Source organism: Ananas comosus, linkage group 5 (assembly GCF_001540865.1).
Source record: "Ananas comosus cultivar F153 linkage group 5, ASM154086v1, whole genome shotgun sequence".
NCBI lineage: Eukaryota > Viridiplantae > Streptophyta > Magnoliopsida > Poales > Bromeliaceae > Ananas > Ananas comosus.
The window spans coordinates 3081349-3104409 of record NC_033625.1 but is presented as its reverse complement, the minus strand read 5'-3'; the positions used below and the strand labels follow the sequence as shown (position 1 = coordinate 3104409).

General features: G+C 36.6%; 3 protein-coding genes across 15 annotated transcripts; 1 reads left to right on the top strand and 2 right to left on the bottom strand.

Moving 5' to 3' along the window:
* On the top strand, positions 1180–6188 carry LOC109711108 (proteinaceous RNase P 1, chloroplastic/mitochondrial-like). Of its 10 annotated transcripts, none has more exons than XR_002216507.1 (7): positions 1190–3067; positions 3491–3580; positions 3692–3873; positions 4404–4524; positions 4784–4852; positions 5285–5419; positions 5747–6188. XR_002216507.1 is itself a non-coding variant. In XM_020234013.1 (7 exons), exons 1-7 carry the CDS (start codon positions 1328–1330, stop codon positions 5764–5766), a joined length of 2322 nt encoding a protein of 773 aa, XP_020089602.1. In that variant the 5' UTR covers positions 1191–1327; the 3' UTR covers positions 5767–6188. The 10 variants fall into 10 exon arrangements, 3 of the variants coding, with proteins under 3 accessions (XP_020089602.1, XP_020089600.1, XP_020089601.1); XR_002216506.1 differs by having other exon boundaries at positions 1191–3067; positions 5690–6188; XM_020234013.1 differs by having other exon boundaries at positions 1191–3067; positions 3722–3873; positions 5290–5419.
* Positions 6745–13319, bottom strand: LOC109711109 (TOM1-like protein 1). Of its 3 annotated transcripts, none has more exons than XM_020234015.1 (10): positions 13144–13319; positions 11856–11934; positions 11232–11330; positions 10970–11083; positions 10516–10676; positions 10027–10108; positions 9183–9268; positions 8633–8818; positions 7845–8398; positions 6745–7689 (listed from the first exon to the last, which is right to left on the bottom strand). In XM_020234015.1, the coding sequence occupies exons 1-10, from the start codon at positions 13242–13244 to the stop codon at positions 7004–7006; spliced, it is 2148 nt and encodes a 715-aa protein (XP_020089604.1). In that variant the 5' UTR covers positions 13245–13319; the 3' UTR covers positions 6745–7003. The 3 variants fall into 3 exon arrangements, with proteins under 3 accessions (XP_020089604.1, XP_020089605.1, XP_020089606.1); XM_020234016.1 differs by having other exon boundaries at positions 6745–7686; XM_020234017.1 differs by lacking the exon at positions 13144–13319 and adding an exon at positions 12039–12381.
* Positions 16339–21718, bottom strand: LOC109709774 (D-amino-acid transaminase, chloroplastic). 2 transcript variants are annotated; one of them, XR_002216211.1, is made up of 6 exons: positions 21596–21718; positions 21056–21111; positions 19593–19771; positions 18626–19299; positions 16990–17164; positions 16339–16845 (listed from the first exon to the last, which is right to left on the bottom strand). XR_002216211.1 is itself a non-coding variant. In XM_020232093.1 (5 exons), the coding sequence occupies exons 1-5, from the start codon at positions 21633–21635 to the stop codon at positions 17070–17072; spliced, it is 1044 nt and encodes a 347-aa protein (XP_020087682.1). In that variant the 5' UTR covers positions 21636–21718; the 3' UTR covers positions 16862–17069. The 2 variants fall into 2 exon arrangements, 1 of the variants encoding a protein (XP_020087682.1); XM_020232093.1 differs by lacking the exon at positions 16339–16845 and having other exon boundaries at positions 16862–17164.

The following is a 23061-nucleotide window of genomic DNA, read 5'->3' as shown; positions in this document are numbered from 1 at the left end:
GTAGTTTCAAATGTGCCAGGTGCATGCACCCATCTACAATGTTGGGCTCGGAGTAAACTAGAAAACCCTTCTCAGATCATGTATGGGCCGTCCAAGGTCTTTTAGGCCGTACTCTCGTCTTATTGGGTCCTGTGCTTGAACTTGGTCCGTATCGCACTCACGGGCCTAGATCGGTCCGAGTTTCTTCGGGCCCGGCCCAATGCAAATACTAGTAAACGGTTTAGATTTAAATAGGCCCAAACTTCTTTTTCCATAATAAGCCTCTTTCTGGGCTCTTCCATTTTGTTAAGTAGCGTTACGGTTTTTAATTGGTATGAGACGTAAGCGGGCCACACATGTCATTTCACATAGACCTGGCAATCTTGATCCAAACCCGCGGGTACCCACGGGTTATCCACAAATTTGTGGGTATGGGTACTAACTTTTCCAACCAAAAAAATTACGGTTAAAACGGGTGGGTACCCATTAAGCAGTGGGCATTTTGGGTAACCCACGGGTACCCGCACATATATTTTCTAATTATAAAATATATTTTCTTAATTAATATATATTTTTTATTTACTCATCCTAAAAATTTCAATTCTAATTTTTTATTGCTCTTTTATATTATGAAATATTTTTGCTTTAAGACTTTAAATATTTTTATTATATGTTATGGTATTTTAAACAATGAGTTATATTACGGTTTTAAAACTTATATGTATATATATGTGTGTGTTTTGCATTTAAAAAATATAAGAACAAAAAAAAAAAATTGCGGATAACCTACATACCCACCCGCCCACCCGCGGACAGGTATGGGTAAAGATATTGACTATCTAAAAGTTTGCGGGTAAATTTTATCTATACCCAAGTAACTCACGGGTATAATAATCCGCCTGCGGGTTATCCAACCCGCCCGTTTGCCAGGTCTAGTTTCACAACCATGCCATAGGCAATTTGAAAAAAGCCCTCATCTTTTATTTCATTAAGACCCTTTCGTCAGCTCTTAATTTATAAATTAAAAATTTTAACAAATTTAATGACTCTATACGTTTTAGAGGTTGGGGCCATTGATTTACCATCCGTTCAATTTCAGTAATAGAACTGAGTAGCTTCTTGAGCTGTAGACTGTAGTGGAACGAAAAGTTTATTTATTTATTTTTTTACTTATTTTTTGGAAAAAGTTTATTTATTTATTTATTTATTTAGAGGGAAAAGCAGTTTCTCCACCGGAGCTCCACCGATCTTATCCCTTTTCACGCTCTGCTCTCTATAAAAGCTTCTTTGTTACACATCCTCCTCTCTCTCGAGATGGAACACCCTCTCCATCTTCTTTTATCTCACCATGTCCTCCGCACCTCTCCAAAGGGAGCTCCCCTTCTCCTTCTCCGATCACCGCCCCTACCACGCCCTCTTCAAAGCTCCCTCCTTTCCCAACCTCTTCTCACTCCCCCGGTTCAAAGTGCTCCTCCCATTCCCCGCATTGAGATTGCGAGCGAGCAACGTGACCGAGGGGATAGCCCCAAAGGAAGAGACCCACGAGAGGAGAGCTGAGAATGGTGCTGTGGTTGGTCGTGAGGAAATAGTCGAGTTCAAGGGTCGGAAACAGAGGAAAGGGCTCAAAGGTAGAAGCTTTAGGCAATTTAGAGAAATGGGTTCTTCTGGTTTATCTTCTAGTGAAGATGGTTTAGTTGGCGGTGAGGAAATTGCAGGATTTAGAGGTCGCAAACAGATGAAAGAGCTCAAAGATCGAAGCTTTAGGCGGTTTAGAGAAATCGGTTCTTCTGGGTTTTCCTCTAGTGAAGATGGTTTTGCCGGTAGTGAAGAAATGCTAGAATTTGGAGGTCGGAAACATAGGAAAGAGCTCAAAGATAGAGGCTTTAGGCGAAATAGCGCAATGGGTTCTTCTCGGTTGCCTTATTTGCGGCCTGGACGTAAAATGGCAGGCGAAACATTGAAAAAGGCTGTAGCTTTAAGTGAAATTGATGAGAAAACTGAGGAAGAGGTGGTGAAGAAGGCGAGTAAGAAAGCAAAGCTTAGTCCAGCAGCAATTGAGCTGAGAGTTGGGTTAGATATGTGCTCCAAAAAAGGGGATGTGGTGGGCGCCATTTCTCTTTATGATTCGGCTATTCGTGATGGGATACGAATGGAACAGTACCATTATAATGTGCTTCTGTATTTATGTTCCTCCGCCGCCATCGGAGTAGTTCACCCTGCAAAAAGTGGTAGTGGTAGTAGTGGTAGTAATAGTAGTAGTTCTAGTACTTATGATAGAACAGTATCCAATTCACAGTTTGATGACAATTTTAATCTAGAATTTGGTAGAAATGTTTCTTCGGACGAGCAATGTAATAGGAAGGATGATATTACAATCAGTGATGACGTAAAAGACTACGCACGATCGAGGGGATTTGAGATCTTTGAAAAGATGTGCTTAGATGAAGTTCCAATGAGCGAGGCGGCTTTAACATCGGTTGCTCGAATGGCATTGTCTATGGCTAACGGAGACTTGGCTTTTGAGATTGTGAAACATATGAAGGAACTTGGTATCAACCCACGACTAAGATCATATGGCCCTGCTCTAGTGGCCTTTTGCAATAATGGTGATGTCGATAAGGCATTTGAGGTGGAAGCACATATGGAGGAGTCCGGGGTCCAACCAGAAGAATCTGAATTAGAAGCACTTCTAAGAGCTAGTGTAGCGGCACGTAGAGGAGACAAGGTTTATTATGTACTTCATAAACTTAGAACTAATGTAAGGCAGGTGTCTCTAACAGTTGCAAATTTAATTGAGGAATGGTTTAGATGTTCGACAGCATCAAAAGTTGGAAAAAGGAAATGGGATGCAAGTGTTGTAGCAAAGGCTATTGAGAATGGTGGAGGGGGTTGGCATGGTTTGGGTTGGTTGGGCAGTGGAAGATGGAATGTGGCTCGAACTCGTGTTGATGGAGATGGGTTGTGTTTGGCTTGTGGTGAGAAATTGGTGACTATAGATCTTGATCCTATTGAGACCGAGAATTTTGCGTTATCTGTCGCATCGATAGCTTGCAAGAGAGAAAGAAACTCGAGTTTTGAGAAGTTCCAAGTATGATATCTTTCTTCGTCTTTATAAACTACACTTGTGTACATTATTGCGTGTGTGTTTGTACTTATGCTGCTTATGCATATCCAGTTCTTCCCTAAATGATATAAATATTTGTTTCTTTTCTAAAAAAGAACTTTTTTGAGTCAAGGGGGTTTTTATCCCCAACAAAATTCAGATTCCTCTCAATATTCACATTTTCCTGATATATATTTATGGAAGTTATTGAACATAGTATAATTGTATTTCCACTTCAGAAGCTGAATTTACTCTTCTTTTTGTATCCTTTCTCTTTAGTGTATTTTGTCCTGATCATTGTTCTCTATTTCAATTGTCATCACGGACTCTTACTGGGGTTTTCCAATTTCTTAGGACATTTATATATCCATTTCTTCTGTTAATTAACTACAACTTTTTCCAATGTAGAAATGGTTAGACTACTATGGACCATTTGAAGCTGTTGTTGACGCTGCCAATGTCGGTGTTTTCAGTCAAAAGCGGTTTTTGCTAACTAAGGTGTGCTATCTTTATATTGTGGCAGAATCCAGAATCTTAGAACTGTTTGTTATTTACTTATCACTGTTATAACTGGCAGAATCCAGAATCTTTATATTGTTAAATCGATAGGTAAATGCTGTTGTGAATGCCATACGCCAGAAATTTCCGTCGAAGAAATGGCCACTAATAATTGTGCATAACAAGCGGCTTAGTGGAGACAAGATGGACGAACCCTTTAATAGCAAGCTGATAGAAAAGTGGAAGAATGCTGATGCTATTTATGCAACTCCAACTGGATCAAATGATGATTGGTGAGAATGTCTAGAAAACTTGCTCTTAAACAAATCCATTCAATTTCATTGATTTTTCTAAAATCAAGGTCCTGTTTGACTCCGAGTTTTTGCAAAAGTGTTGTTTGAGAATCGCTGAAAGTAGCAGTAAGACTTTTTAAAATCTCTTTTATAGCATCTAACAATAGGACAGCAGAGTTTTTGCTTTCAGAATGCAAAAGCTAATTTTACATGCAAAATCTGTAGACCATCTATAAGTCAAATGCTTGATTCTCAAAGCCTCCAAACAATAGTAATGAACTTATCTCTAGCATTTTAGTAAGTAACGCACGTTTGAATGTGGTGTTTCTCTTAATTGTTTTTGATAGTTTTAGGACGAATATTGGTTGTATCTTGCTATACATGACTTAAAGTTTCTTGAGACTTTTGTTTATGATTTGGAGTTCATTTTCTATTCAGTGTCATTGTTCCTAGTCTATAAGGTACTCTGCAAAATTCTAATTTTGCCGTCAACTGCAGTAAGTCAGTACAGGTAATAACATATGGTTCAGGTACTGGTTGTATGCAGCTATAAAATGCAAGAGCTTGATCATCACAAACGATGAAATGAGAGACCATACATTCCAGCTTTTAGGAAATGATTTCTTCCCCAGGTGGAAAGAAAGGCATCAGGTATACATTTTTATGGTAATCGAGCTCTATTAATTAACAGGAGGATTTTATTTTAATGCTGCATTTTCTCATTATATGCTACTGAGAAATTCTCCCGCTGCCAAGCTGATGTTCATATTTTTATTATATGCAACTAATTTAATCAATTTTATTATTCTCTTCCTGTCAACAGCAGAACTTTTGTCTTAACCTTGACGGCTCGTAAATTAAGCAGTTGTTGTTGATCTAAAAACAAAAACAACAATATTTTCTCGCGCAGGTGCGTTTCAGTTTTCAAGACGGCAGCTTCGAGTTCCAAATGCCTCCTCCATGTTCTGTTGTCGTCCAGGTTTGGCTCCAATATTTTCGCCATGCGCCAATTTAATATTATTCTATTTCTATCCTAATGTGGGACAGAAAGAAAGTTCACAGGACCTATTTGCCATGTATTCACAATAAGATTAATTTATTTGTTTTGCAATAAAGAGAATTTAATTTATTTGTTCAAAATTTCTCTCACCATAGACTTCTGATTTAGCATACAATATGATGTTGCACATTTGGTCGATTTAGTATTCATATTGACATGTTTGCATTGAATTCATCTATGTTTCTCTTACATCTGCTATCTTAATATATTAGCACAAAGCTTAAACCTAAACCTTACATTTGGAAAAGATTTCAAGTATGAAGAACTGTAAGAAAGAAAACCAACCAGATTTGTTTCTACTCTCTTGCAAACACAAGAAATTCTCAATCATTTGATCTGTTTAATTTGAAGCTCAGGAATCAGCGAAAGGCCATTGGCATATACCGGTATTGATGGCAAATGAACCAGAGAGAGAAAGAACTTGGTTATGTGTTACTCGGGCCAACTCACAATCTGAATTAAAGGAATCATCTGGGCCACCCAAAGGTAAACATTAAAAACTCTATTATTTTCAATTACATAATGGGATAACTTGTGGCATCTCCATTATGTTGTTGTGTCAGTTATGATTTCTACATTTACCAAATACAATTAAGTTTTAAGAACCTTGATGTATAATCTATCTAATAAAATCTAAAATAAATAAGCTAAACTCAGCAGTTTTGTTACGACCACAAATCAAGCATAAATATTCACACAACTTGAGAGAATAAACCTAGGATATGTGTAACAATTATCTTTTGCTTTTGAAAACAGCATCACAATCTTAGAACATGGTGAGCCATGCCTCATTATTTTCTTGGGTGGTTGAAGGCAAGAAGATACCCATGTGAGAATATGAGCTGAGAATCTCGAAGATATATGATGGACACTGAATTCCATAACTACACAAAAAGTCTCATGCGCGCAAGAGGTTATATGAACTGTCTTGAAGACCCAGAACAATCTCACCAGCAGCGAAGTTATCTGCAACACGATCAATTTCAGATTCTTCTTACATGCTCCATGTAACACCTTTCCAAACTGTAGTATTGTTTATTAACTTACTATTTTTGTAATTTAGATATCATCAAGGATATTTTCACTAGAGACTACCTCTATTTCTGCTTCTGCTTCAGTTACTTCCTCCGGTGAAATCTTTAGCCAACTTTAAATTGTATTCTCGACCTCCATTTCTTAGTTGAAAATACCCTTTAGGCATACATGCAGGTATGTGAACCATTCTGAATGGCTTTGTGAAACCTTGTTTGTGTCATTGGCGTGTTGGGATCATGGTTGACCTATTGCGTTGGATCTTGTTTGGAACATGTTGTTTCATCCTGTCTGGAATTGCCGTTGATTGTGCAGATTCTCTTTCTTTTGCTGATAGCGTGGGGCCTTTGCTATTCTTCCACAAAAACTCTTCCACTTTTTGGTATATATAACCCTACAGATATGCAAAGTTGTACAAATGCCACAAAGAGAGTTGGTACTTGGACCCTTGCTGAAGCAAAAGGTCAGATGTGTCTATCCAGGAAGGTTTTTGCAAAGATACCTCCAACAGGATATGCCTGGAAGCCATCAAGATAATGAATACCAACTTTGCAGGGATATTTCTGCAATTTTACACATTTGCAAGGGCATGCTATGCAAAATGGTTACACATTGTTCCTTTATATTTCTTTTTGGTACCATTGACTAATAGAAGCAACTGAGTCTACGAGAAGATTCCAGACATAAATAATAATATGAAATTCCATACAAAATCTAAGACACCGTTAAACTCGCTTGTGAAATACTATGGAAACATCATCCGAGAGACATCACCAACGAGAATGAACATTCGCAGTTTGGTATAAGCAAAACGTGATATCTCAAGCCTCTTAATCAACCAAGCATTCTTAGCTAAAACGAATGTACAGAATCGCAACCGTGGTATGGCATACAAAGAAGGCAACCGTGGTATGGCATACAAAGAAGGCAACCGAAAGGTCGGTTTTACAAATAAAGAGGGGCTGCAGTGGACCAGAATAAAAGCCAAAACAAAAAAAAGAGAGGTAACAAGAATATGTATATTATCAACTCGCTAATTTACAAGGTCCCAACTTTGGGTTTATTTGTCTTCATCTTGGCGATATCGACAAGATCGCCGAAAAGCTTATCCTCCGGCCTGGCCGGCTTTTTCGACTGCAGCAAGGAAGAAGAGGAAGTAGAAGCAATATGAGAAGGGCTTATGCCTGTGTATAAGCTGTTATTATCCTGCATGGATAGCCCATACATTCTCTGATAAAGCTCATTCGGACTGGCATAAGGAAAAGCAGGTCTTCTCTGGTTGTAAAAAGCTGCTTCCGGCTGCTGCCCAAAGCCATAAGCTCCATACATGGCTTGTTGGTTAAAACCCATCAACTGCCCCCCTAGCATTTGTTGATAGTATATACCAACTGGCTGATTGGTTTGTATTGGTGGAGAATACATGCCGCCGAACTGGGCATTCTGCATTAGCTGAGGTGGCAGGGCACCAAGCTGTCCACCTGGCATTGGTGGGGGCTGCAATATACCTCCCATATGTCCGCCCGGCATTGGTGGGGGCTGCAATATACCTCCCATATGTCCGCCCGGCATTGGTTGGGGCTGTATACCTCCCAAAGGGACAGTTGGTGTTGGCATTGGTAAGGGTAGCATTGCGCCTGGTTGGCCAGTTTGGATGTGGTTACTCTGTACAGGCTGGGTTTCCCAGGGCGGAGGGGGGAGGTCACTTCCTTGGTCGCCTGGACCTACTTAAGAGGAGAGAAGTCCAGCACAAAAATCAAGAAGGCTAAAATCATTATTATGAGTCTGAGATATTGCAAGAAAAAGTTTATACTAAACATTCAAGTATAAAAAGATGCCAACCAAGCATATATCAAGGAAAGACGTAGGGTAGTAGCGGTACCATAACTTAGTGCCTGCTGCTGCAAGGTATTCATTCCAGGGGAAAGCTGACCATTCCACGCAGAGCTTTGTTGGTTCAGTTGTGACCCTTGGTCATAAGGCTTCAGAGAGTTAGGAATTCCTCCATTAGGATAAAGAGAGGCAGGCTGTTGTGGCCCCTGGGGCTGCAGCTGAAGCTGATTTGTGGAAGAAGCCAGGGCAACTGGGAAATTTGAATTCGAATTCAAAGAGCTGGTAACATCATTATTATTATTATTATTATTAATATTATTACTACTGTTGGCAGTAGTGTTGTTTTGAGGAAACATGTCGACAAGAGCTAAGAGGTTTTGGTCGGAAGCAGGATAATTGTTATTATTAGCAAATGGATCAGTGACTGGAACAAGGGCTAGTGGGGTTTCATTTGCAGGAGTAGAGAAATCCTCGCCACTCAGAAGATCTATTTTAGGGTCCATTTTAGCTGAAGGGGCGGCTGAACCGTTGGGAACTGGAGGTGCAGGTAGCAGTAATTGCTGAAGAGGAGGCTGGTCGCTTGTGCTTGTGCTTGCAGCAGACCTGTCAGATCACATGTGAGAGAGACAGTGAAGGTTTGTGTATAGTGCCTATACATTGAAAAGCCAAATGATGTTTATAAATGGAATTTTGAATATCTAACTAATTCCTGCATTAATTCAAAATGAAACATTGAAGAAGGAAACATATTTCTCCTTTTCTATTTAAAACCACCACTACATATTGACTCATGTTGGATGAATTTATTATAAAAAAGAAAATTCTAGTAGGAGCAACCTTTGATCTGGCTCTTTGCTTGCAACCTTTTTTGCAGCAACAGAATCATCAACATCTACAATTGACTGTGAGGACTTTGGTTTCTCTACCCGAACTGCGATTCCTGCAGCAATAGCGTCATGTTTTCCAAGTACACGTTGTAAATCATCATTCAGAGCAAGGCCTTGGCAAAGCAGGTCTTCATCCCTGTGGCACGTACAGGTACAAGTCATCCACCAATAATACTTGCCCCGCCCTTTAATTTATAATAAAAGAAAGGGAAACAGAAAAATTGTCAATAATACCAAACTAACTAATTATATTGCTTATGTAGCTGAAAGGTCAGAAGCCAAAAAAACAAACAAAAAATGAATATTGTCTAAAGACAATGAAATTGGAAACAAATTATCTACTTCTACATTAACAGAGATGCATGTTTTATTAAAGGATGTAAAATGGATTTCAAATGGCTTTCGCTTGATTACCTTTGAAAGAATAAACAACCAAAATTTGATGTTCCTCTCTCAGTATATATGCCATTTAGAGGGTATAAAAAGCAAAGATGTCTTACGATGTTGTGTTAACAAGTCGTACCACTCGCTGCTTGTAATTGCGGCACTGTTCTACAAGGTCAACTATCACCTCTTGCCTAAGTCCCTGCGAATCAGAATAATAAATAAGCAGTTGTTAGTTTGGGAAGGGTTAACTACAAAGTCGGTCATTGAAGTTTGAACCAAATTCAATAACGGCCCTAGAATCCCAATATTACCAATTCAATACTTGTTGTCCTGTGTAAAGATTAAGCCATTCAGTTAGTCCACCGTCTAAAAGTAGAATGACGTCACATCGGTGATTTAGTACCGTTACTAGATTTTGGTGACATTGCAGTTCTTTTTAAGGTTGGCCTGGGCTGTGAGCTCTAATGATGATCATGTGGCCTTTTTTTTTTTTTTTCCCTCAAGTGATAAACCAATGGAAAGACATAATTGTTTACACACACAAATTTCAGGAACTATACTGTTAAAATAGTAACTTTGATAAGGTAACTAAAATCGATTTCAAACTCCAATTAAATTTCTATTAACCCATTAGAAGCTCATCAAATCTTATACAAAATTGAAGATCAGTGACTCGAGCTTAACCAGACTGGATAGACCAAAAAATGTATCGCAGTATTGAAGCCTACGCATTAAGCAGCATGCAAAGTTCATCAAGCTAAATAGCTTATTAACAGGTTATTGACAATGTTCTAGATAGAACATTAACTAAAGCAAATGCCAGAACTAATTCATTGACAATAAGCATAAAATCTTCAAGGTTTGGACATCTCTTTTGGTCAGCTTCCAAAAAAATTTAATCTACCAATGTGTTTCTTAAAGAAGCCAGATAATTGTAAGAAGGATGAAATGAGATACCTCCTTATTTCCAGGGTCTAAGGCATTCAACATCTCAGAAAGCACATCCATGATACCACGTGCATTCTGAATCTCCGTCAAGCTGAGAAGATAAGTGGAATTGCTTTTCAAGTCAACATACAGGGATGGATATTGTTCCCAAAAACAGGTGATAGAGGCAATAGAACAAGGTCAATATTCATCTATTATACACTTCTAAAATTGATAAAGGAGTCCGACAAGTATTCACCAGAGAAAACATAAATTAAAACTATTGAAATGTGTCATATCATTTGGTGTTAGGGTATTAAACATGAAACTAAAAGAACATAGAAATTGTCCTGTCCAATGACTTGTTTTTCACCTATAAACTAGTTTTAATTGCTGATTCTCAGGTGTTCATAAACATTTGGATGATAAGCCTTTATCACTAGTTTTATTTCCAAATCAATTGAGGTACTAGCTCGCTGATTAATATATCAAAAGACATAAAGGAAGTATCAAGCATACCTCAAAGCAGGAAAATCAGACCCGACAGACGTCTCAGGTGCCTCTTGTTGATTGTCAGGGCTCCTGATGGATGGAGGATATGTTCGTAGAGGCTGTGTCTGCGGAGGGGTGAATATTGGTGCAGATCTCTCTGATCTCAGAGGAAATACAGCTCCAGCACGCTGGTTAATTTACAGAAATATATATTTAGATAAATAATTATCTAGGTACCTTTATAAATTAGAAAAAAATCAACAATTAAAGGGAAAGTGATTTTGGAGGTAAATTATTCATAAAATTTTTCTTATATTGAGAACAGAAATCAGCTTAAATAAGATGTTAACTTATTCAGCACTTGCTGCTTTACTGGTCAGAGAAAAAAAAAAAACCATAATAATACTAGAAAGGTTGTCAATATAGTGTATGAATTGTTCCGAACCTAACTCCAAAATTAAATAGACGTGTGAATTTATACCAGCAACTCCTGATATGCTGCATAGTATTGGGGATATCTTGCTCGTGGACCACCAAAAGCTTCTTGCCAGGTATCAATTAGTGTCAATATCTTTTCCTTGACATGAAAATCGGGCTACAGCATGAAAAAGTTTCTCATTAATCATCACTTCAGAAGGAAGCACCAAAATAAGAAAACATACATACATACATATATACATATACATATATGTATATACATGTAAATATAATTATATATGTATGCATAATCTAAATATCTGTACCTTTTTCTTCACTATCTTCACCATCTCATGCAATACATCTTTCTCAGCAACATGCATATGGACTATGTCGCCACAATTTTTAACCACTGTCTCAAGTAGCTGAAACATGAGAGAGCATATCAAGAGCTTAAGTAGTATGACTATCACAAAAAAGGTCATTTCATATACAAAATGGACTTTTCCAAAACAAAGCTAGTTAGGTATTAAAAACATTCGCATCTTCTCATTGTTAATAAGCCAGCCTCAAATGCAACGGCAGCTTCATTACGAAATATATGAAAGTGTCTGTAGTCCATTAACTTTCTGTTTTGGTGTCAAGTTCTTGCCCAAGACAATTTTTCACAAGAGAGCTGCTACCTGCAGGCTAGTTAGCCAAAATCATCATTTATTATTCCATCACATTTTATGATTATGCATTTTCTATCTCTATCCAAGATGCATTTTTTATAAAGAAACACAGGATGCTTTAACAAATTGAAATAATGCTGATTTTCAGTTGTGGAGTATATAGCAAACAAGAATTAACAAGTGGATGACGACATAAAAGTAATAACTATGAAGTTTGTGTACACAATATTTCACAGAAGTGAAAGTAAAGAACAAAAATAGGAACTTAATACTTACTGTAAGTGCAAGAAGCTGAACCTTTGGATTCTTATGCCCAATTCGCTTCTTGAGGGCTTTTACAACATCCTTTGCTTGCCTGGTATTTGGCGAAAGTAAGCAAATAAAATAATCAACAAACAGAGTAAGCAGTAATAAAGTATCACCAAAAATCATAGCAATCAAAAATTAAGGAACACTTACCCTCTAGACCTCTACACAAAAAATTATAGGAAGCGAATGAATAGGCTATGAAATACTGTTTCTTAACATGATTTCTATTTCATGTGAGTTCGAATAATGGATATTTGGTAGGCTGTAATGCCATATCACTCAAGTATGAATCAAAGGCAAGCAACAGATGTAGTCATCTTTCGCTCTTTAAGATTGAATCAAAGGCAAGCAAAAGCCAGTGAGCTCGACCTCCAGAGTTCCATGGGCAACCAAAAGCCTAAAGGCCAGCAAACTATGTTCCATCTCTCTTCTCTGCATAAAGAGGATGGGCCCATTTCCCAGGCAGCAAGAATCACCAATCTACACAAATCCACCACCAACCCCCACCCTCTAACTTCTACAGTATGCATTGTTTGTTTGACAAGGTATCCTGAAAATAAAATTTATCACGTTGATGGCTGAAATTCAACAGCAGCAACCTAGTGTCCTTTTCAACTTGACTCGGGACCGAAAAAATTGAGTTTTTGTCCTTCCTTCTAAACCTAACCTGAAAATAAAATTTATCACGTCGATGGCTGAAATTCAACAGCAGCAACTTAGCATCCTTTTCAACTTGACTCAGGACCGAAAGAATTGAGTTTTGTCCTTCCTTCTGAACCTAACCATCGCACAGCTATTTGATGAGTTCAGCACCATCTTCCTCATTGATGCACCAAAAGACGGACCCAGTTTGTATTACACCATAAACAATCAGCTACACTACACAACTACACACTATCAAAGTACTTTTTTACCTCATACATATCTCAAGCTGGAAACTGAACTGTATACACTTCGAATCGAGTCACTAATCTCATCCTCAAAACGAAGATCCTACGCCAAATAAACAGTAAAATTTCGCCTCTACTTAGAAGCTTCTTCGTGCACAACAAATTAGTCGATACCATCAACTTCTTTCCACTTCCTCACAAGAAAGACTACATTTTGCTCACAAAAACCAACAATAGTACAAACTAATGTCTATGCAAAAAAAAAGGGAACAAAGTAAAGCTAATGGTACAACACAAAAACACAAAAAGGCCAATATAACAGGGAAACAACATCATAGGGATCCCCAAAGAGGAGACGCGCATACCCGGGGTCGCGATTGAGGATGTCGCAGATCTCGATGTTCATCGCCCAATCCGGCCCGATCAGCATGTCGCTCGTCGCGCGATCCACCATCGACCCCGCCATCGATCACCCCTCTCCCCCCAGAATCCACCCGATCCGATCGAAACCGCTCAAAAACCCTCGTCGCCCCCCCGCCCCCCCCACCACAAGAGGAGAATCCCCTCCCCCTTTGATTTCACTTCTCCTCTCTGCGCGTGTGTGAGAGAGAGAGAGAGAGAGAGAGAGAGATTGAGAGAGGGGGTCGGTGTTTTTTACGTGGAGTTGGTTTTAATATACAATAGAATAATCTAAAGAAGATTAAAAAAAACAAAAAAAAACGATGCAACGGAGAGTTCAATAATCTTGTTGCCGCTGCTCCTGCTGCTGCTGCTGCGGCTTTCGTTCTCTCTCTAACTCCACGCAATCTTTCTGTCTCTCTCTCTCTCTCTCTCTCTAACTCCACAAATCTCTCTCTCTCTCTCTCTCTCTCTCTCTCTCTCTGGATATTTCGTTTACTTTGCCCTACTCTTTTTCTTTATTTTTTTTGAGCTTTTTTTGCAAATTGTTCCTGAAAAACTTTTATTTTAAAATAACCCAGATAAATTTATAATTGTAAAAATAATTCTATCTCTGTCATACAGGCGCCACGCAAAAGCCACGTGGGCGGACTGGGCGCCTGCCTGGCAAGTTGAACACGGCGAATCATTCACCGTGTTCAAACAAGATGAATGGTTCACCGTGTTTCTTTTGGTTATTCACGCTGCTTGATATAAACATATTATACTTATACATCATCTTTTTCGGGACAGAATAACTAACTGAAAACGGTGAATCATTCACCGTGAATGATTTATCGTGTTCAACTTGCCAGAGCCGCCATCCAGCCTACTCACGTGGTGCTTACGTGGCGTCTGGGTGATAAGTTTTACGATTATAAATTTATCGGAACTATTTTTAAAATAAAATTTTTTAGGGGGCCAATTACAAAAACAAGCTCTTTTTTTTTTTCTTTTTTTTTTTGGGTTTTACTGAGGCCGCGGAAGAGGAGTCATAGTTTGGACCACTATAGATGCTACAAGTATTGGACTCTGGATAAGATATGAGCCAAGTGTCTTACGCTTTTTTAGGCTTGGCATAGGACTTAGTTTTCTTTTTCATTATTATTATTATTATTGCTGTTTTTCTTCTTTAGAATCATCCTGAACCATCATCACCCATGAGATTTAAATATTTTACTTATAATTAGTTTTTTTCAAAAAATTATTTTATAATAATTTTTTATTTTATGAAAATATTTTTAGTTGGTACATATTTTAGAATACACAGTTATACCTAATTTTTTTTTATAGAGACTAATAGTCTTAATTTTTATTTGGGTTTTTTTTGCAAATAGCCCCCTGATAAAATTTTATTTTAAAATTGGTCCTGTCAAAAATTTATTTGTAAAAATGGCCCTGCCCCTGCCACGCAAGCGCCACGTCAGCGCCACGCGGGCGGGGCAGGAGTTTAAGTTGAACACCATGAATGGTTCACCATGTCCAATACAAATATTATATTAGATATGGTGAACCATTCACCGTGTCCAATACAAATATTCCCACTTAGCCAAAAATTGACTAAGCCGAGTTAGTTGTATTGGACACGGTGAATGATTGATCGTGTCCAATACAACTACCTAGAACTTAGTCATTTTTTGGCTAAGGTTGTATTAGAATTGAACACAGTGAATGGTTCACCGTGTCCAATATGATATTTGTATTGGACACGGTGAACCATTCACCGTGTTCAACTTAAACTCCTGCCCCGCCCGCGTGGAGCTGACATGGCGCTTGCGTGGCAGGGGCAGGGCCATTTTTGCAAAAAAAATTTTGACAGGGCCAATTTTAAAATAAAATTTTGTGAAGGAGCTATTTGCAAAAAAAACCCTTTTTATTTCTTAAATTAAGTAATTTTTATCAAATTTATTGATAATTTTTTAAAATTCAATAATTTTGATTACTATTTAGCAAATAAATTAGAAAAAAATAATTTTTTTATTAATAACTAACAGAGTTATAAATTTGATAGCAAAGCCTTTAACGAAATTATTTAGAACTATTTAATTCTGAAAAATTGATAGTTTATTAAGGGGGGGTCTGAATCAGAACCATTTCAAAAGGGCTATAGTTGAGGAGGTGCCCAAATATTCTTACCTTTAAATAACCCAGCTTTTCTTTCAATACACATTTTATTTTATTTTAAAGCATGGTTCTGAAACCAATCCTTTTATTTCCTGTTAATAAATTCAGGCTTGTTAGAAGTTAGATGTATTTAAGAAATGGACAAGCGATGACTCAAAGCACAAGACTAAGACTATTATTACCTGGCAATATTCAAAAAAGGCACTCAAAAAAAAGGTCCACTCACTTTAGAAGGGTCAAAAGCTACAAGTGTTACAGTTGAGGAGTGATGTAATAGGGTGCAAAGTGAGGTGACGAGTTTTAAAAAAAAGCATGATTAGGTATCCGCACGCGTATAAAAGTTATCCTTGTTTTCTTATATGACTTAGTTTTTTTTTTTTTTTTTTTTTTTTTTTANTTTTTATTGAGGCTCATTAAATATTATTAAATAAAATAGAGTTATGATATAAATATATAAAAATATACTATTACGTTTTTCGGAGAAACTATAGAAAATATATCATTATCGACTTGTCGCGATATACAAACGTAATATTATATACGAAAACAAACATAATATTTTTTCAATATATTTTCTCACCACACATAATGCGATCTCCTCGCAATCTCAAATGATGTCCATAGATACACTCCACTTTGCGACCCCTGTGAGGCCGTGACTTAAGTCACTTAACACGGCTTCATTTTGTCACTTATTATGGCTCAAAAGATTACACTTAATTTTATAATTTTATTTTTTATTTTACTAAAAAAAATTACTGTTAAATAGGATAGTTAATTTTTTTTTAAAAAAAATAACTACCTAGCAGCCTGTTTAACTATAGATCACTATAGTGGGAAACAACAAGATTATAAAATAATTAAGTGTAACTTTTTTAATAGCGAGATGACAGATAAAAACACGCTAAATTATAGAGTAATAAAGTGGAATACTTTTTGAGTCAAGATGGTAAAGTAAAAATAAATCACTATAGTGAAAAAATAGTGAAACCATAAAATAATTAAGTGTAACTTTTTCAATAGCAAGATGACAAATAAAAACACGCTAAATTACATAGTAATAAAATACAATTTTTTGAGTCACAAGATTGCAAAGTAAAAATACGCTAAACTATATTGGAATAAGTTGAAGTATGCTCTTTTTATATTCAAGAGGCCCTTTATAAACCTGTGAAGGCCCTGGGGGCCATTTTGCAACTGACTCCTGAACTTTTTGTGATAAAATCATTGCTATAGCCATGACTTTTTCTTTCTTTATCAACAATAACTATCTAGTTTTTTAAAAAAAAACAATAATTTTAAGAGAAAAACTGTACTAAACCCAAAATAATCATCGAACTTCAATCAAACAATTAACCTTGTGTAGGAGTTCAAAAGAATTCCGCTATGGGCATCTACTGACAAACGTCCAGCATCTAAATTCTAACACCACAGAAACCGGCAGATCAGTCCAACAAATTCCATCAGACCTTTTTATTTTCGGTGCTTGTTCTCCGTAAACCAAACTGTGAAAAACACTTATTAAAAAATTATGGAGCATATAAATAAGGACAAAAGCTGCATCAAGTTACATACAAGAATAAGTTTTGCAGTAATATAATAATATTTTGACAGTAATAGTTTGCAATCCAATTTCTCAATTTACATACCAAGAACAACTTTGGCAGCTGAGAGGGTAAAAGCTGCATCACCAGTTGTCAATGGAAATTCCTGTAAGAAGAGGCCGGGTTCAGTAAGGGACTGGTGTTCGAACCGTCGATGGACCGGATCTCATGTCCTCAATAATGAGATCGAAGAGAGCTTGAGCTATGGGGCCTTCTTGTCCTGTAAAGAAATCGAACGAGAAATTGAATAATCCAACTTTCAGAAGCAGCATTAGACCTAGTTGTCAGAAAGTAGAATGATTGGCCTTCAAGGATATTCAAAATTAGTTGTCAGAGAGTGAAATGACCAACCTTCAAGGATATCCAAAAGCCATTCTTTTGATAAAACAAGGTATATGCAACATAAAGGTTCAAAGGTATTGGGGACCATCAAACTACAGCTCATTTTTTTTCGAATTATGAACTCTTGAGTTCCTTTTTCCTTTCTTGTTTTTACTCATACTCTGAGCACTTCCCTCTATGATTTATGCTACGAGAAATTAACGGCAATTTCAACGAGTCTTGTTAGAGTAACTACTATTTTTGTACAATGAAGATTACTTGTTAAAATGACGCAAATTTACTGAAATAAGCAGTCTTCCTCGCATCAAAAAGGGTAGAAGTGAAGAGAGTGTCATTCAAAGAAACCAAAATTCAGAAGGCCTATGCTAAAACTACCTATTGTTGGAAAAGTCCCTGTACTTCTTTACGGGCAACAAACATAGAAAGATCGGAGACTATGTTGCACAGATACGGATACGGGGATACGGATACGACACGATACGGATACGGTGATACGGCAATTCCTAAAACTTCTAGGATACGATACGCGGGATATACTTGAATAAAATATTATTTTAAATATATTTAAATATATGTTGATTATATGTAATGATATATTGAGAACAATTAGAATATCTAGACTATATTAAGGAATATATTCTAATATGCATTAACTTGTATAATTGTTTTACATATGTTCATAAAAAAAGATAATCAATCATATAAAATAATAATTCAAAAAGCATCAAACCAACTATCATCCAACTTGATCAAATGATAACAATAGATATGTAGTTGCACAAACTCGATAATTAGTCATTCAATATACATGTCTGTTTTGTTAGTTCTATTATTAAAATAGTAATAAAAAAATATGGTAGCAATTTAATAGAGAAGTAAAAAAAATCATATTTTCTATAGCCTTTGTTGCTTAATGCTAGGTTGACAAATTAGATGAAAGAGAGTAAATACTGTGTGAAGATAGAACGAGAGGGAGCGCCTTCTACCATTCAAGAGCAAAAAGATAGATGAAATGACAAATTGAACAGAGATTGGCGTTTTTCTCACTCTTTTCCTTCTTTCTAATAGGTTTGGACGTGAGTTTTTTAAAAACTTTTAAGTTTCGATCATTTTAGATCAAAAAAGAACCTGGCCGTGTCCCCCCCGTATCCCCCCGTATTCCTCACGTATCCGATATTTTTTTATTTTTTAAAAATGCCGGATACTTCATTCCCGTATCCGACACGTATCGGGCGCGTATCGGTATCCGATACGTATCCGATACGGGTACGGCATGAAATTTGTAGTATCCGTGCTTCATAGATCGGAGATATGCGAATAGTGAAGAAATGTTTCTTACCAGAACCAATTATCTGATCATCCCATTGCAAAACTGGCTTCACAACGATCCCACTCCCAATTAGCATCATCTCATCAGCCATTTTCCCTTCTTGAACAGTCACATTCCCTAATTTTATCCCACCAAGTCTCCCATCTTCTACGAGCTTTTGACCAAGAACCATCACCCGTTTCGCCGTGCAACCGCTTAAAATTTTGTCGAAGTAAGGCATAATAAGTTCCTTAGTTCTCGTCACAAAGCCCGCATTCATATTAGGTCCTTCCGCAACAAACCCTTCATCGTCTAACCAAATACCTGCAAAAGCCCCATGTTCTTCAGCTTCCATTTTCGAGAGGGCATTTGGTAAATAATTCACGTTCTTCATAACTGCGAATTGACGAGACTTCATGGGGACTGTTGATGTAATTACTTTACAACCCTTTGGGGTGGGTAGAGACTTAGCTTCAACGACAACAGCATAAAGAGCAGGATTTGGACAGTCTGATGGAGATAATTGGAAATCGCCTGGCCCTGCAGAGAGCCAATACCTTAATGATCCTAGGCTACATTTTGAGGCACTCACTGTTTGGATAAGCATGCTTCTTATTGTTGAGCGATCAAATGGTAGACGGATTTTGGCCATCGATGCAGACCTTAGGAAACGATCTAAATGTTGTTCTAACTCATAGAGGTGTCTGAAAAAATAAAATGCATCAAAAATAGGTGAATTCAGTATTAGCAGAAAGAGGAATTATGCTTTCTTTAACACAAGTTAAAATCAGTGTGCAAACTATTTTAAACATTTAGAGTTGTAGTATATTACTAGCTGTCCACAATAGTTGCTGATAGTATAAAAATCATGACAAGATGCATTATACGCTCAAGTACAGATCAGTTTTACTATCTTCAGTGTAGCCACTTTGCTCATTTTCTTTACTTTTATCTCTAACAGTATCAACAGAACAAGTTTAGACTATTTAGTTCTTACCCATCCAATATAGCAGCCGTATCAAAAACCCCATGCCCCCTGTGGACCATGTGATCATCCATTGGTATCACCATAGCCGCAGGATCAGTAGTGATTCCATCCAATACACTAGAGTACATGGCCATGTAGTTTTGCTCGCTAGTTCTGTTTTGTTGGAATGCTTTAAGCCTATCTACAACCTTCATATAAACAAACTTAGCCAACTTAACTGAGATTCATGATATGGAATTTAAGTATGACTAATAGTTTCTGCTAATAGTATAAGGAAATTATCAAGTTAAGCTTAAAGAGAAAAGAAACATACAATAGGTATCTATCTATTCTATAACATTAAAGTGAGGGTTGGGGGGCACAAGGCGAGACATGTTCCCCCAACTCTCCTTCCCCACCATGAAAATTTACTTCCTGCACCTGTCTATTAGCGCGTCACATGCACCGAACCTATTTCTTAATGATTAATACTATAAAATAAAAATCGAATATGAGAGATGCAATCTATACTATATGGTTATAGCCTACATATAAAAAATTACAGTATAAAAGTTTATATAATGGGATTTTAGGAATGCAGTGTATAAGATGTACTGATACACCAGATGCACGGAACTTTCTTCTCCACTATCACATCTTTCCATTATTTTATTAATTTATTTAATTTTATTTTAGTTTCTCAAAAAAAAATTCACATATACCTTTATAAAATAATTTAATTACTAATAGCTCTTATATTTCTCTTACACCTTTGTCTAATTCTATCATTTTAGCCAACTTAATTAAAATTATTTTTATCATGTTATTTCTTTTTTTTTATATTTATAGTCCTATAAAATTATCTAATTATTGATGAGCCCCTATAAAATTTTTCCTCGTATATATATATTATGATAAAATTACTTAATTAAGCATCCTTAACAAAAAGTTATTTATATATTTACCTGTTGAATTGTGATCTAATTATTTTAACCATTATTAATTAGTTAATTACTAATAAGCTCTTATAAAACTTATGTCACACATATACCCATTTAAATTATTTTTTATGTAATTAGGCTAATAAGATTCTATAAAAGTATTAAAAATTAAATAAATATTTCACATCCACCGCACAACACGGGCCTTAACTAGTATACAAGATTCATAAATCCAATGAAATAACCCCCTTTCTTAAATTTCTAAAAAGGGACATCTGAACATATTACAAGTTGATCAAATAATGCATCCACTAAACAACACCTTCCATTAAACAAAGCAAACAATACTAAGCTATACCACTAGAAAACAAATGCAATGCAGCAATAAGTTTAAATAATTCAACATCAGATCAATTAACTATAAGACTACCAAATAAAAGTTCAACATAAAAATATCAATTATATGGTTTGTGATGGTGACAATTACCGGATAAATATATGTTGGAATTGACAAATTGAAAGGGAAATAATACAAAGAAGTAAGATGTGTACCTCAGATCCAGAAAAGATAGGAACATCAAAGGGTCGAGTAGCAGCTTCTGCAGATTCTGCAAAATCAGAAGCAAATTAATGGGCACATTTATCAATTTCTACAACACTTTAACCCCTAGAAATTTAGAAAAAAAAGAGTCTTTTTTCTTCCTCTAGATTACTTTTTTTTTACCCCATGTGGTTGTGATAATAAAATCAGAGAAATTGCACACAGAAACAGAACGGACATAAGAACACAACTAGTTATCATTACAAAACTAAGAATTACGAAAAACTTGCACATGAATTATGCACCAAAGAACAGCAAGAGCTTCTCTTTTACCCGTTTTCAACAAAAACTATGCTCAGATAATCACCAAGAAAAAAGGGAAAAAAACACGAAGCTTTTAATCGTCTTTATCATCTTTATACCATTTTAAGCTTGCACAAATTAAAGCGAAAGCAGAGATAGATAGATAAATCACAATAACACTCTCGATCAACACAAAACCAAATTTTAAAAAAAAAAATCTCCAAAAAAAAAGAAGAAGAAAACACTACCGGCCCAAGGTTTTATGGCTTTGATCTCTCTCCACGGCATTCGCTCCGCGCGAATATTAAAGAAACCCCGACGCCGAACGCCATGAAACACGAACCTCCCCCCCCCTCCTCCTCCTCCTCGCATCGCCAGATCTCCTCGTCGCCGGAGGCGGCGGAGGACTCGTCGGCGTCGTCGCCGTCGGAGGAGGAGGAGGAGGAGGAGGATGAGAAGGGAGGCGTCGGCGTAAAAGATACCGAAACAAAGCGCAAGTGCGCGGGATTAATAATAAATAATATTAATAAGAATAAGAATAAAAGAAAGGTATTTGGTGAGGAGAGTGTTTAACATATTTGTGAGAAAGGGGTTTAGCGCATTGTAATTGTTTTTAGCGCTAATCCACAGCTTCAAGCGGAGAGAGTGCCACGTGTTCCCCAATAATTTAGAGAGAAACAAATAAATAAAAACACAAGTGTAATGTAGTTTTTCGTAAAACTTGTTACCTGGACCCGGTCTACTGATGTTTTCGAACTCCTGCATGGAGCTCAGAAGAAGAACACTATTGATGATGCTCCAGTATTTAAAATAAAAATAAAAATAAATGTACACTTGTTCACCTCACCTTCTAAAATGTGATGGGTATGCATTGGACCAAAACCCGAATGGAGTGGATTTTTTGGTGTTAAATGAGAATGATTTTGATTACGGATATAAAAAATAAAAATTCAACAAATTCTAGTACGGTTATGATTTGTAACGACCCGACCCATTATGAACAATAACTCGTTAGCCCAAACCACCTGCCCAAAATACTTAAATCCGGTTATTATTACTAGCGTGTAGGTCTTATATAAACTGATCGAAATCAGTATTCTATCCGATGTGGGACTATTGGGGGCATTACATGGTTAGTCCAAAACCAAACCCTAAAAACCCTATAATACACAAATAATGTAATTTTGCAGATGTTTATTTTAATAAGTAATATGTATTAATAAATTTTTAAAATATTTAGCATGTTAAATAGTCAAGTTAAGCTTTTCGGTTTTGGGTATGGGTTTTGGGATTGTATTCACATTTAGTTTCGGGTTTGGATGTTTATACTTGGCCGGGTATGGATTCCTATTACTTGGGCCTACGACAAAAGACAAAATGGACTCTGGGGCCCGGCCCGGTACGGCCCATAATTTTAATAAAGAGGTTAACTTCGCAATAAGCCTCACTTCCTATTGGGTCGGCCCGGCCCATTATTATCCATCCATATTAATAAATTTTATGTTAACTACCCCTTTAGTAGAACTCCTAATAACCATAACCATATATGCTTCATAAACTAAGTAACTAACATTAAAAAGATTAAAAAATTAAAATTAAAATACTTAATAATATTTTTAAAATAAAAATTAAAAAAATAGCCCGGTCCGCCAATTGTTGACAATTGTTGGTACAACATTAATCTTTTCCTAACTTGTGTATCCAAGGCTTAAGA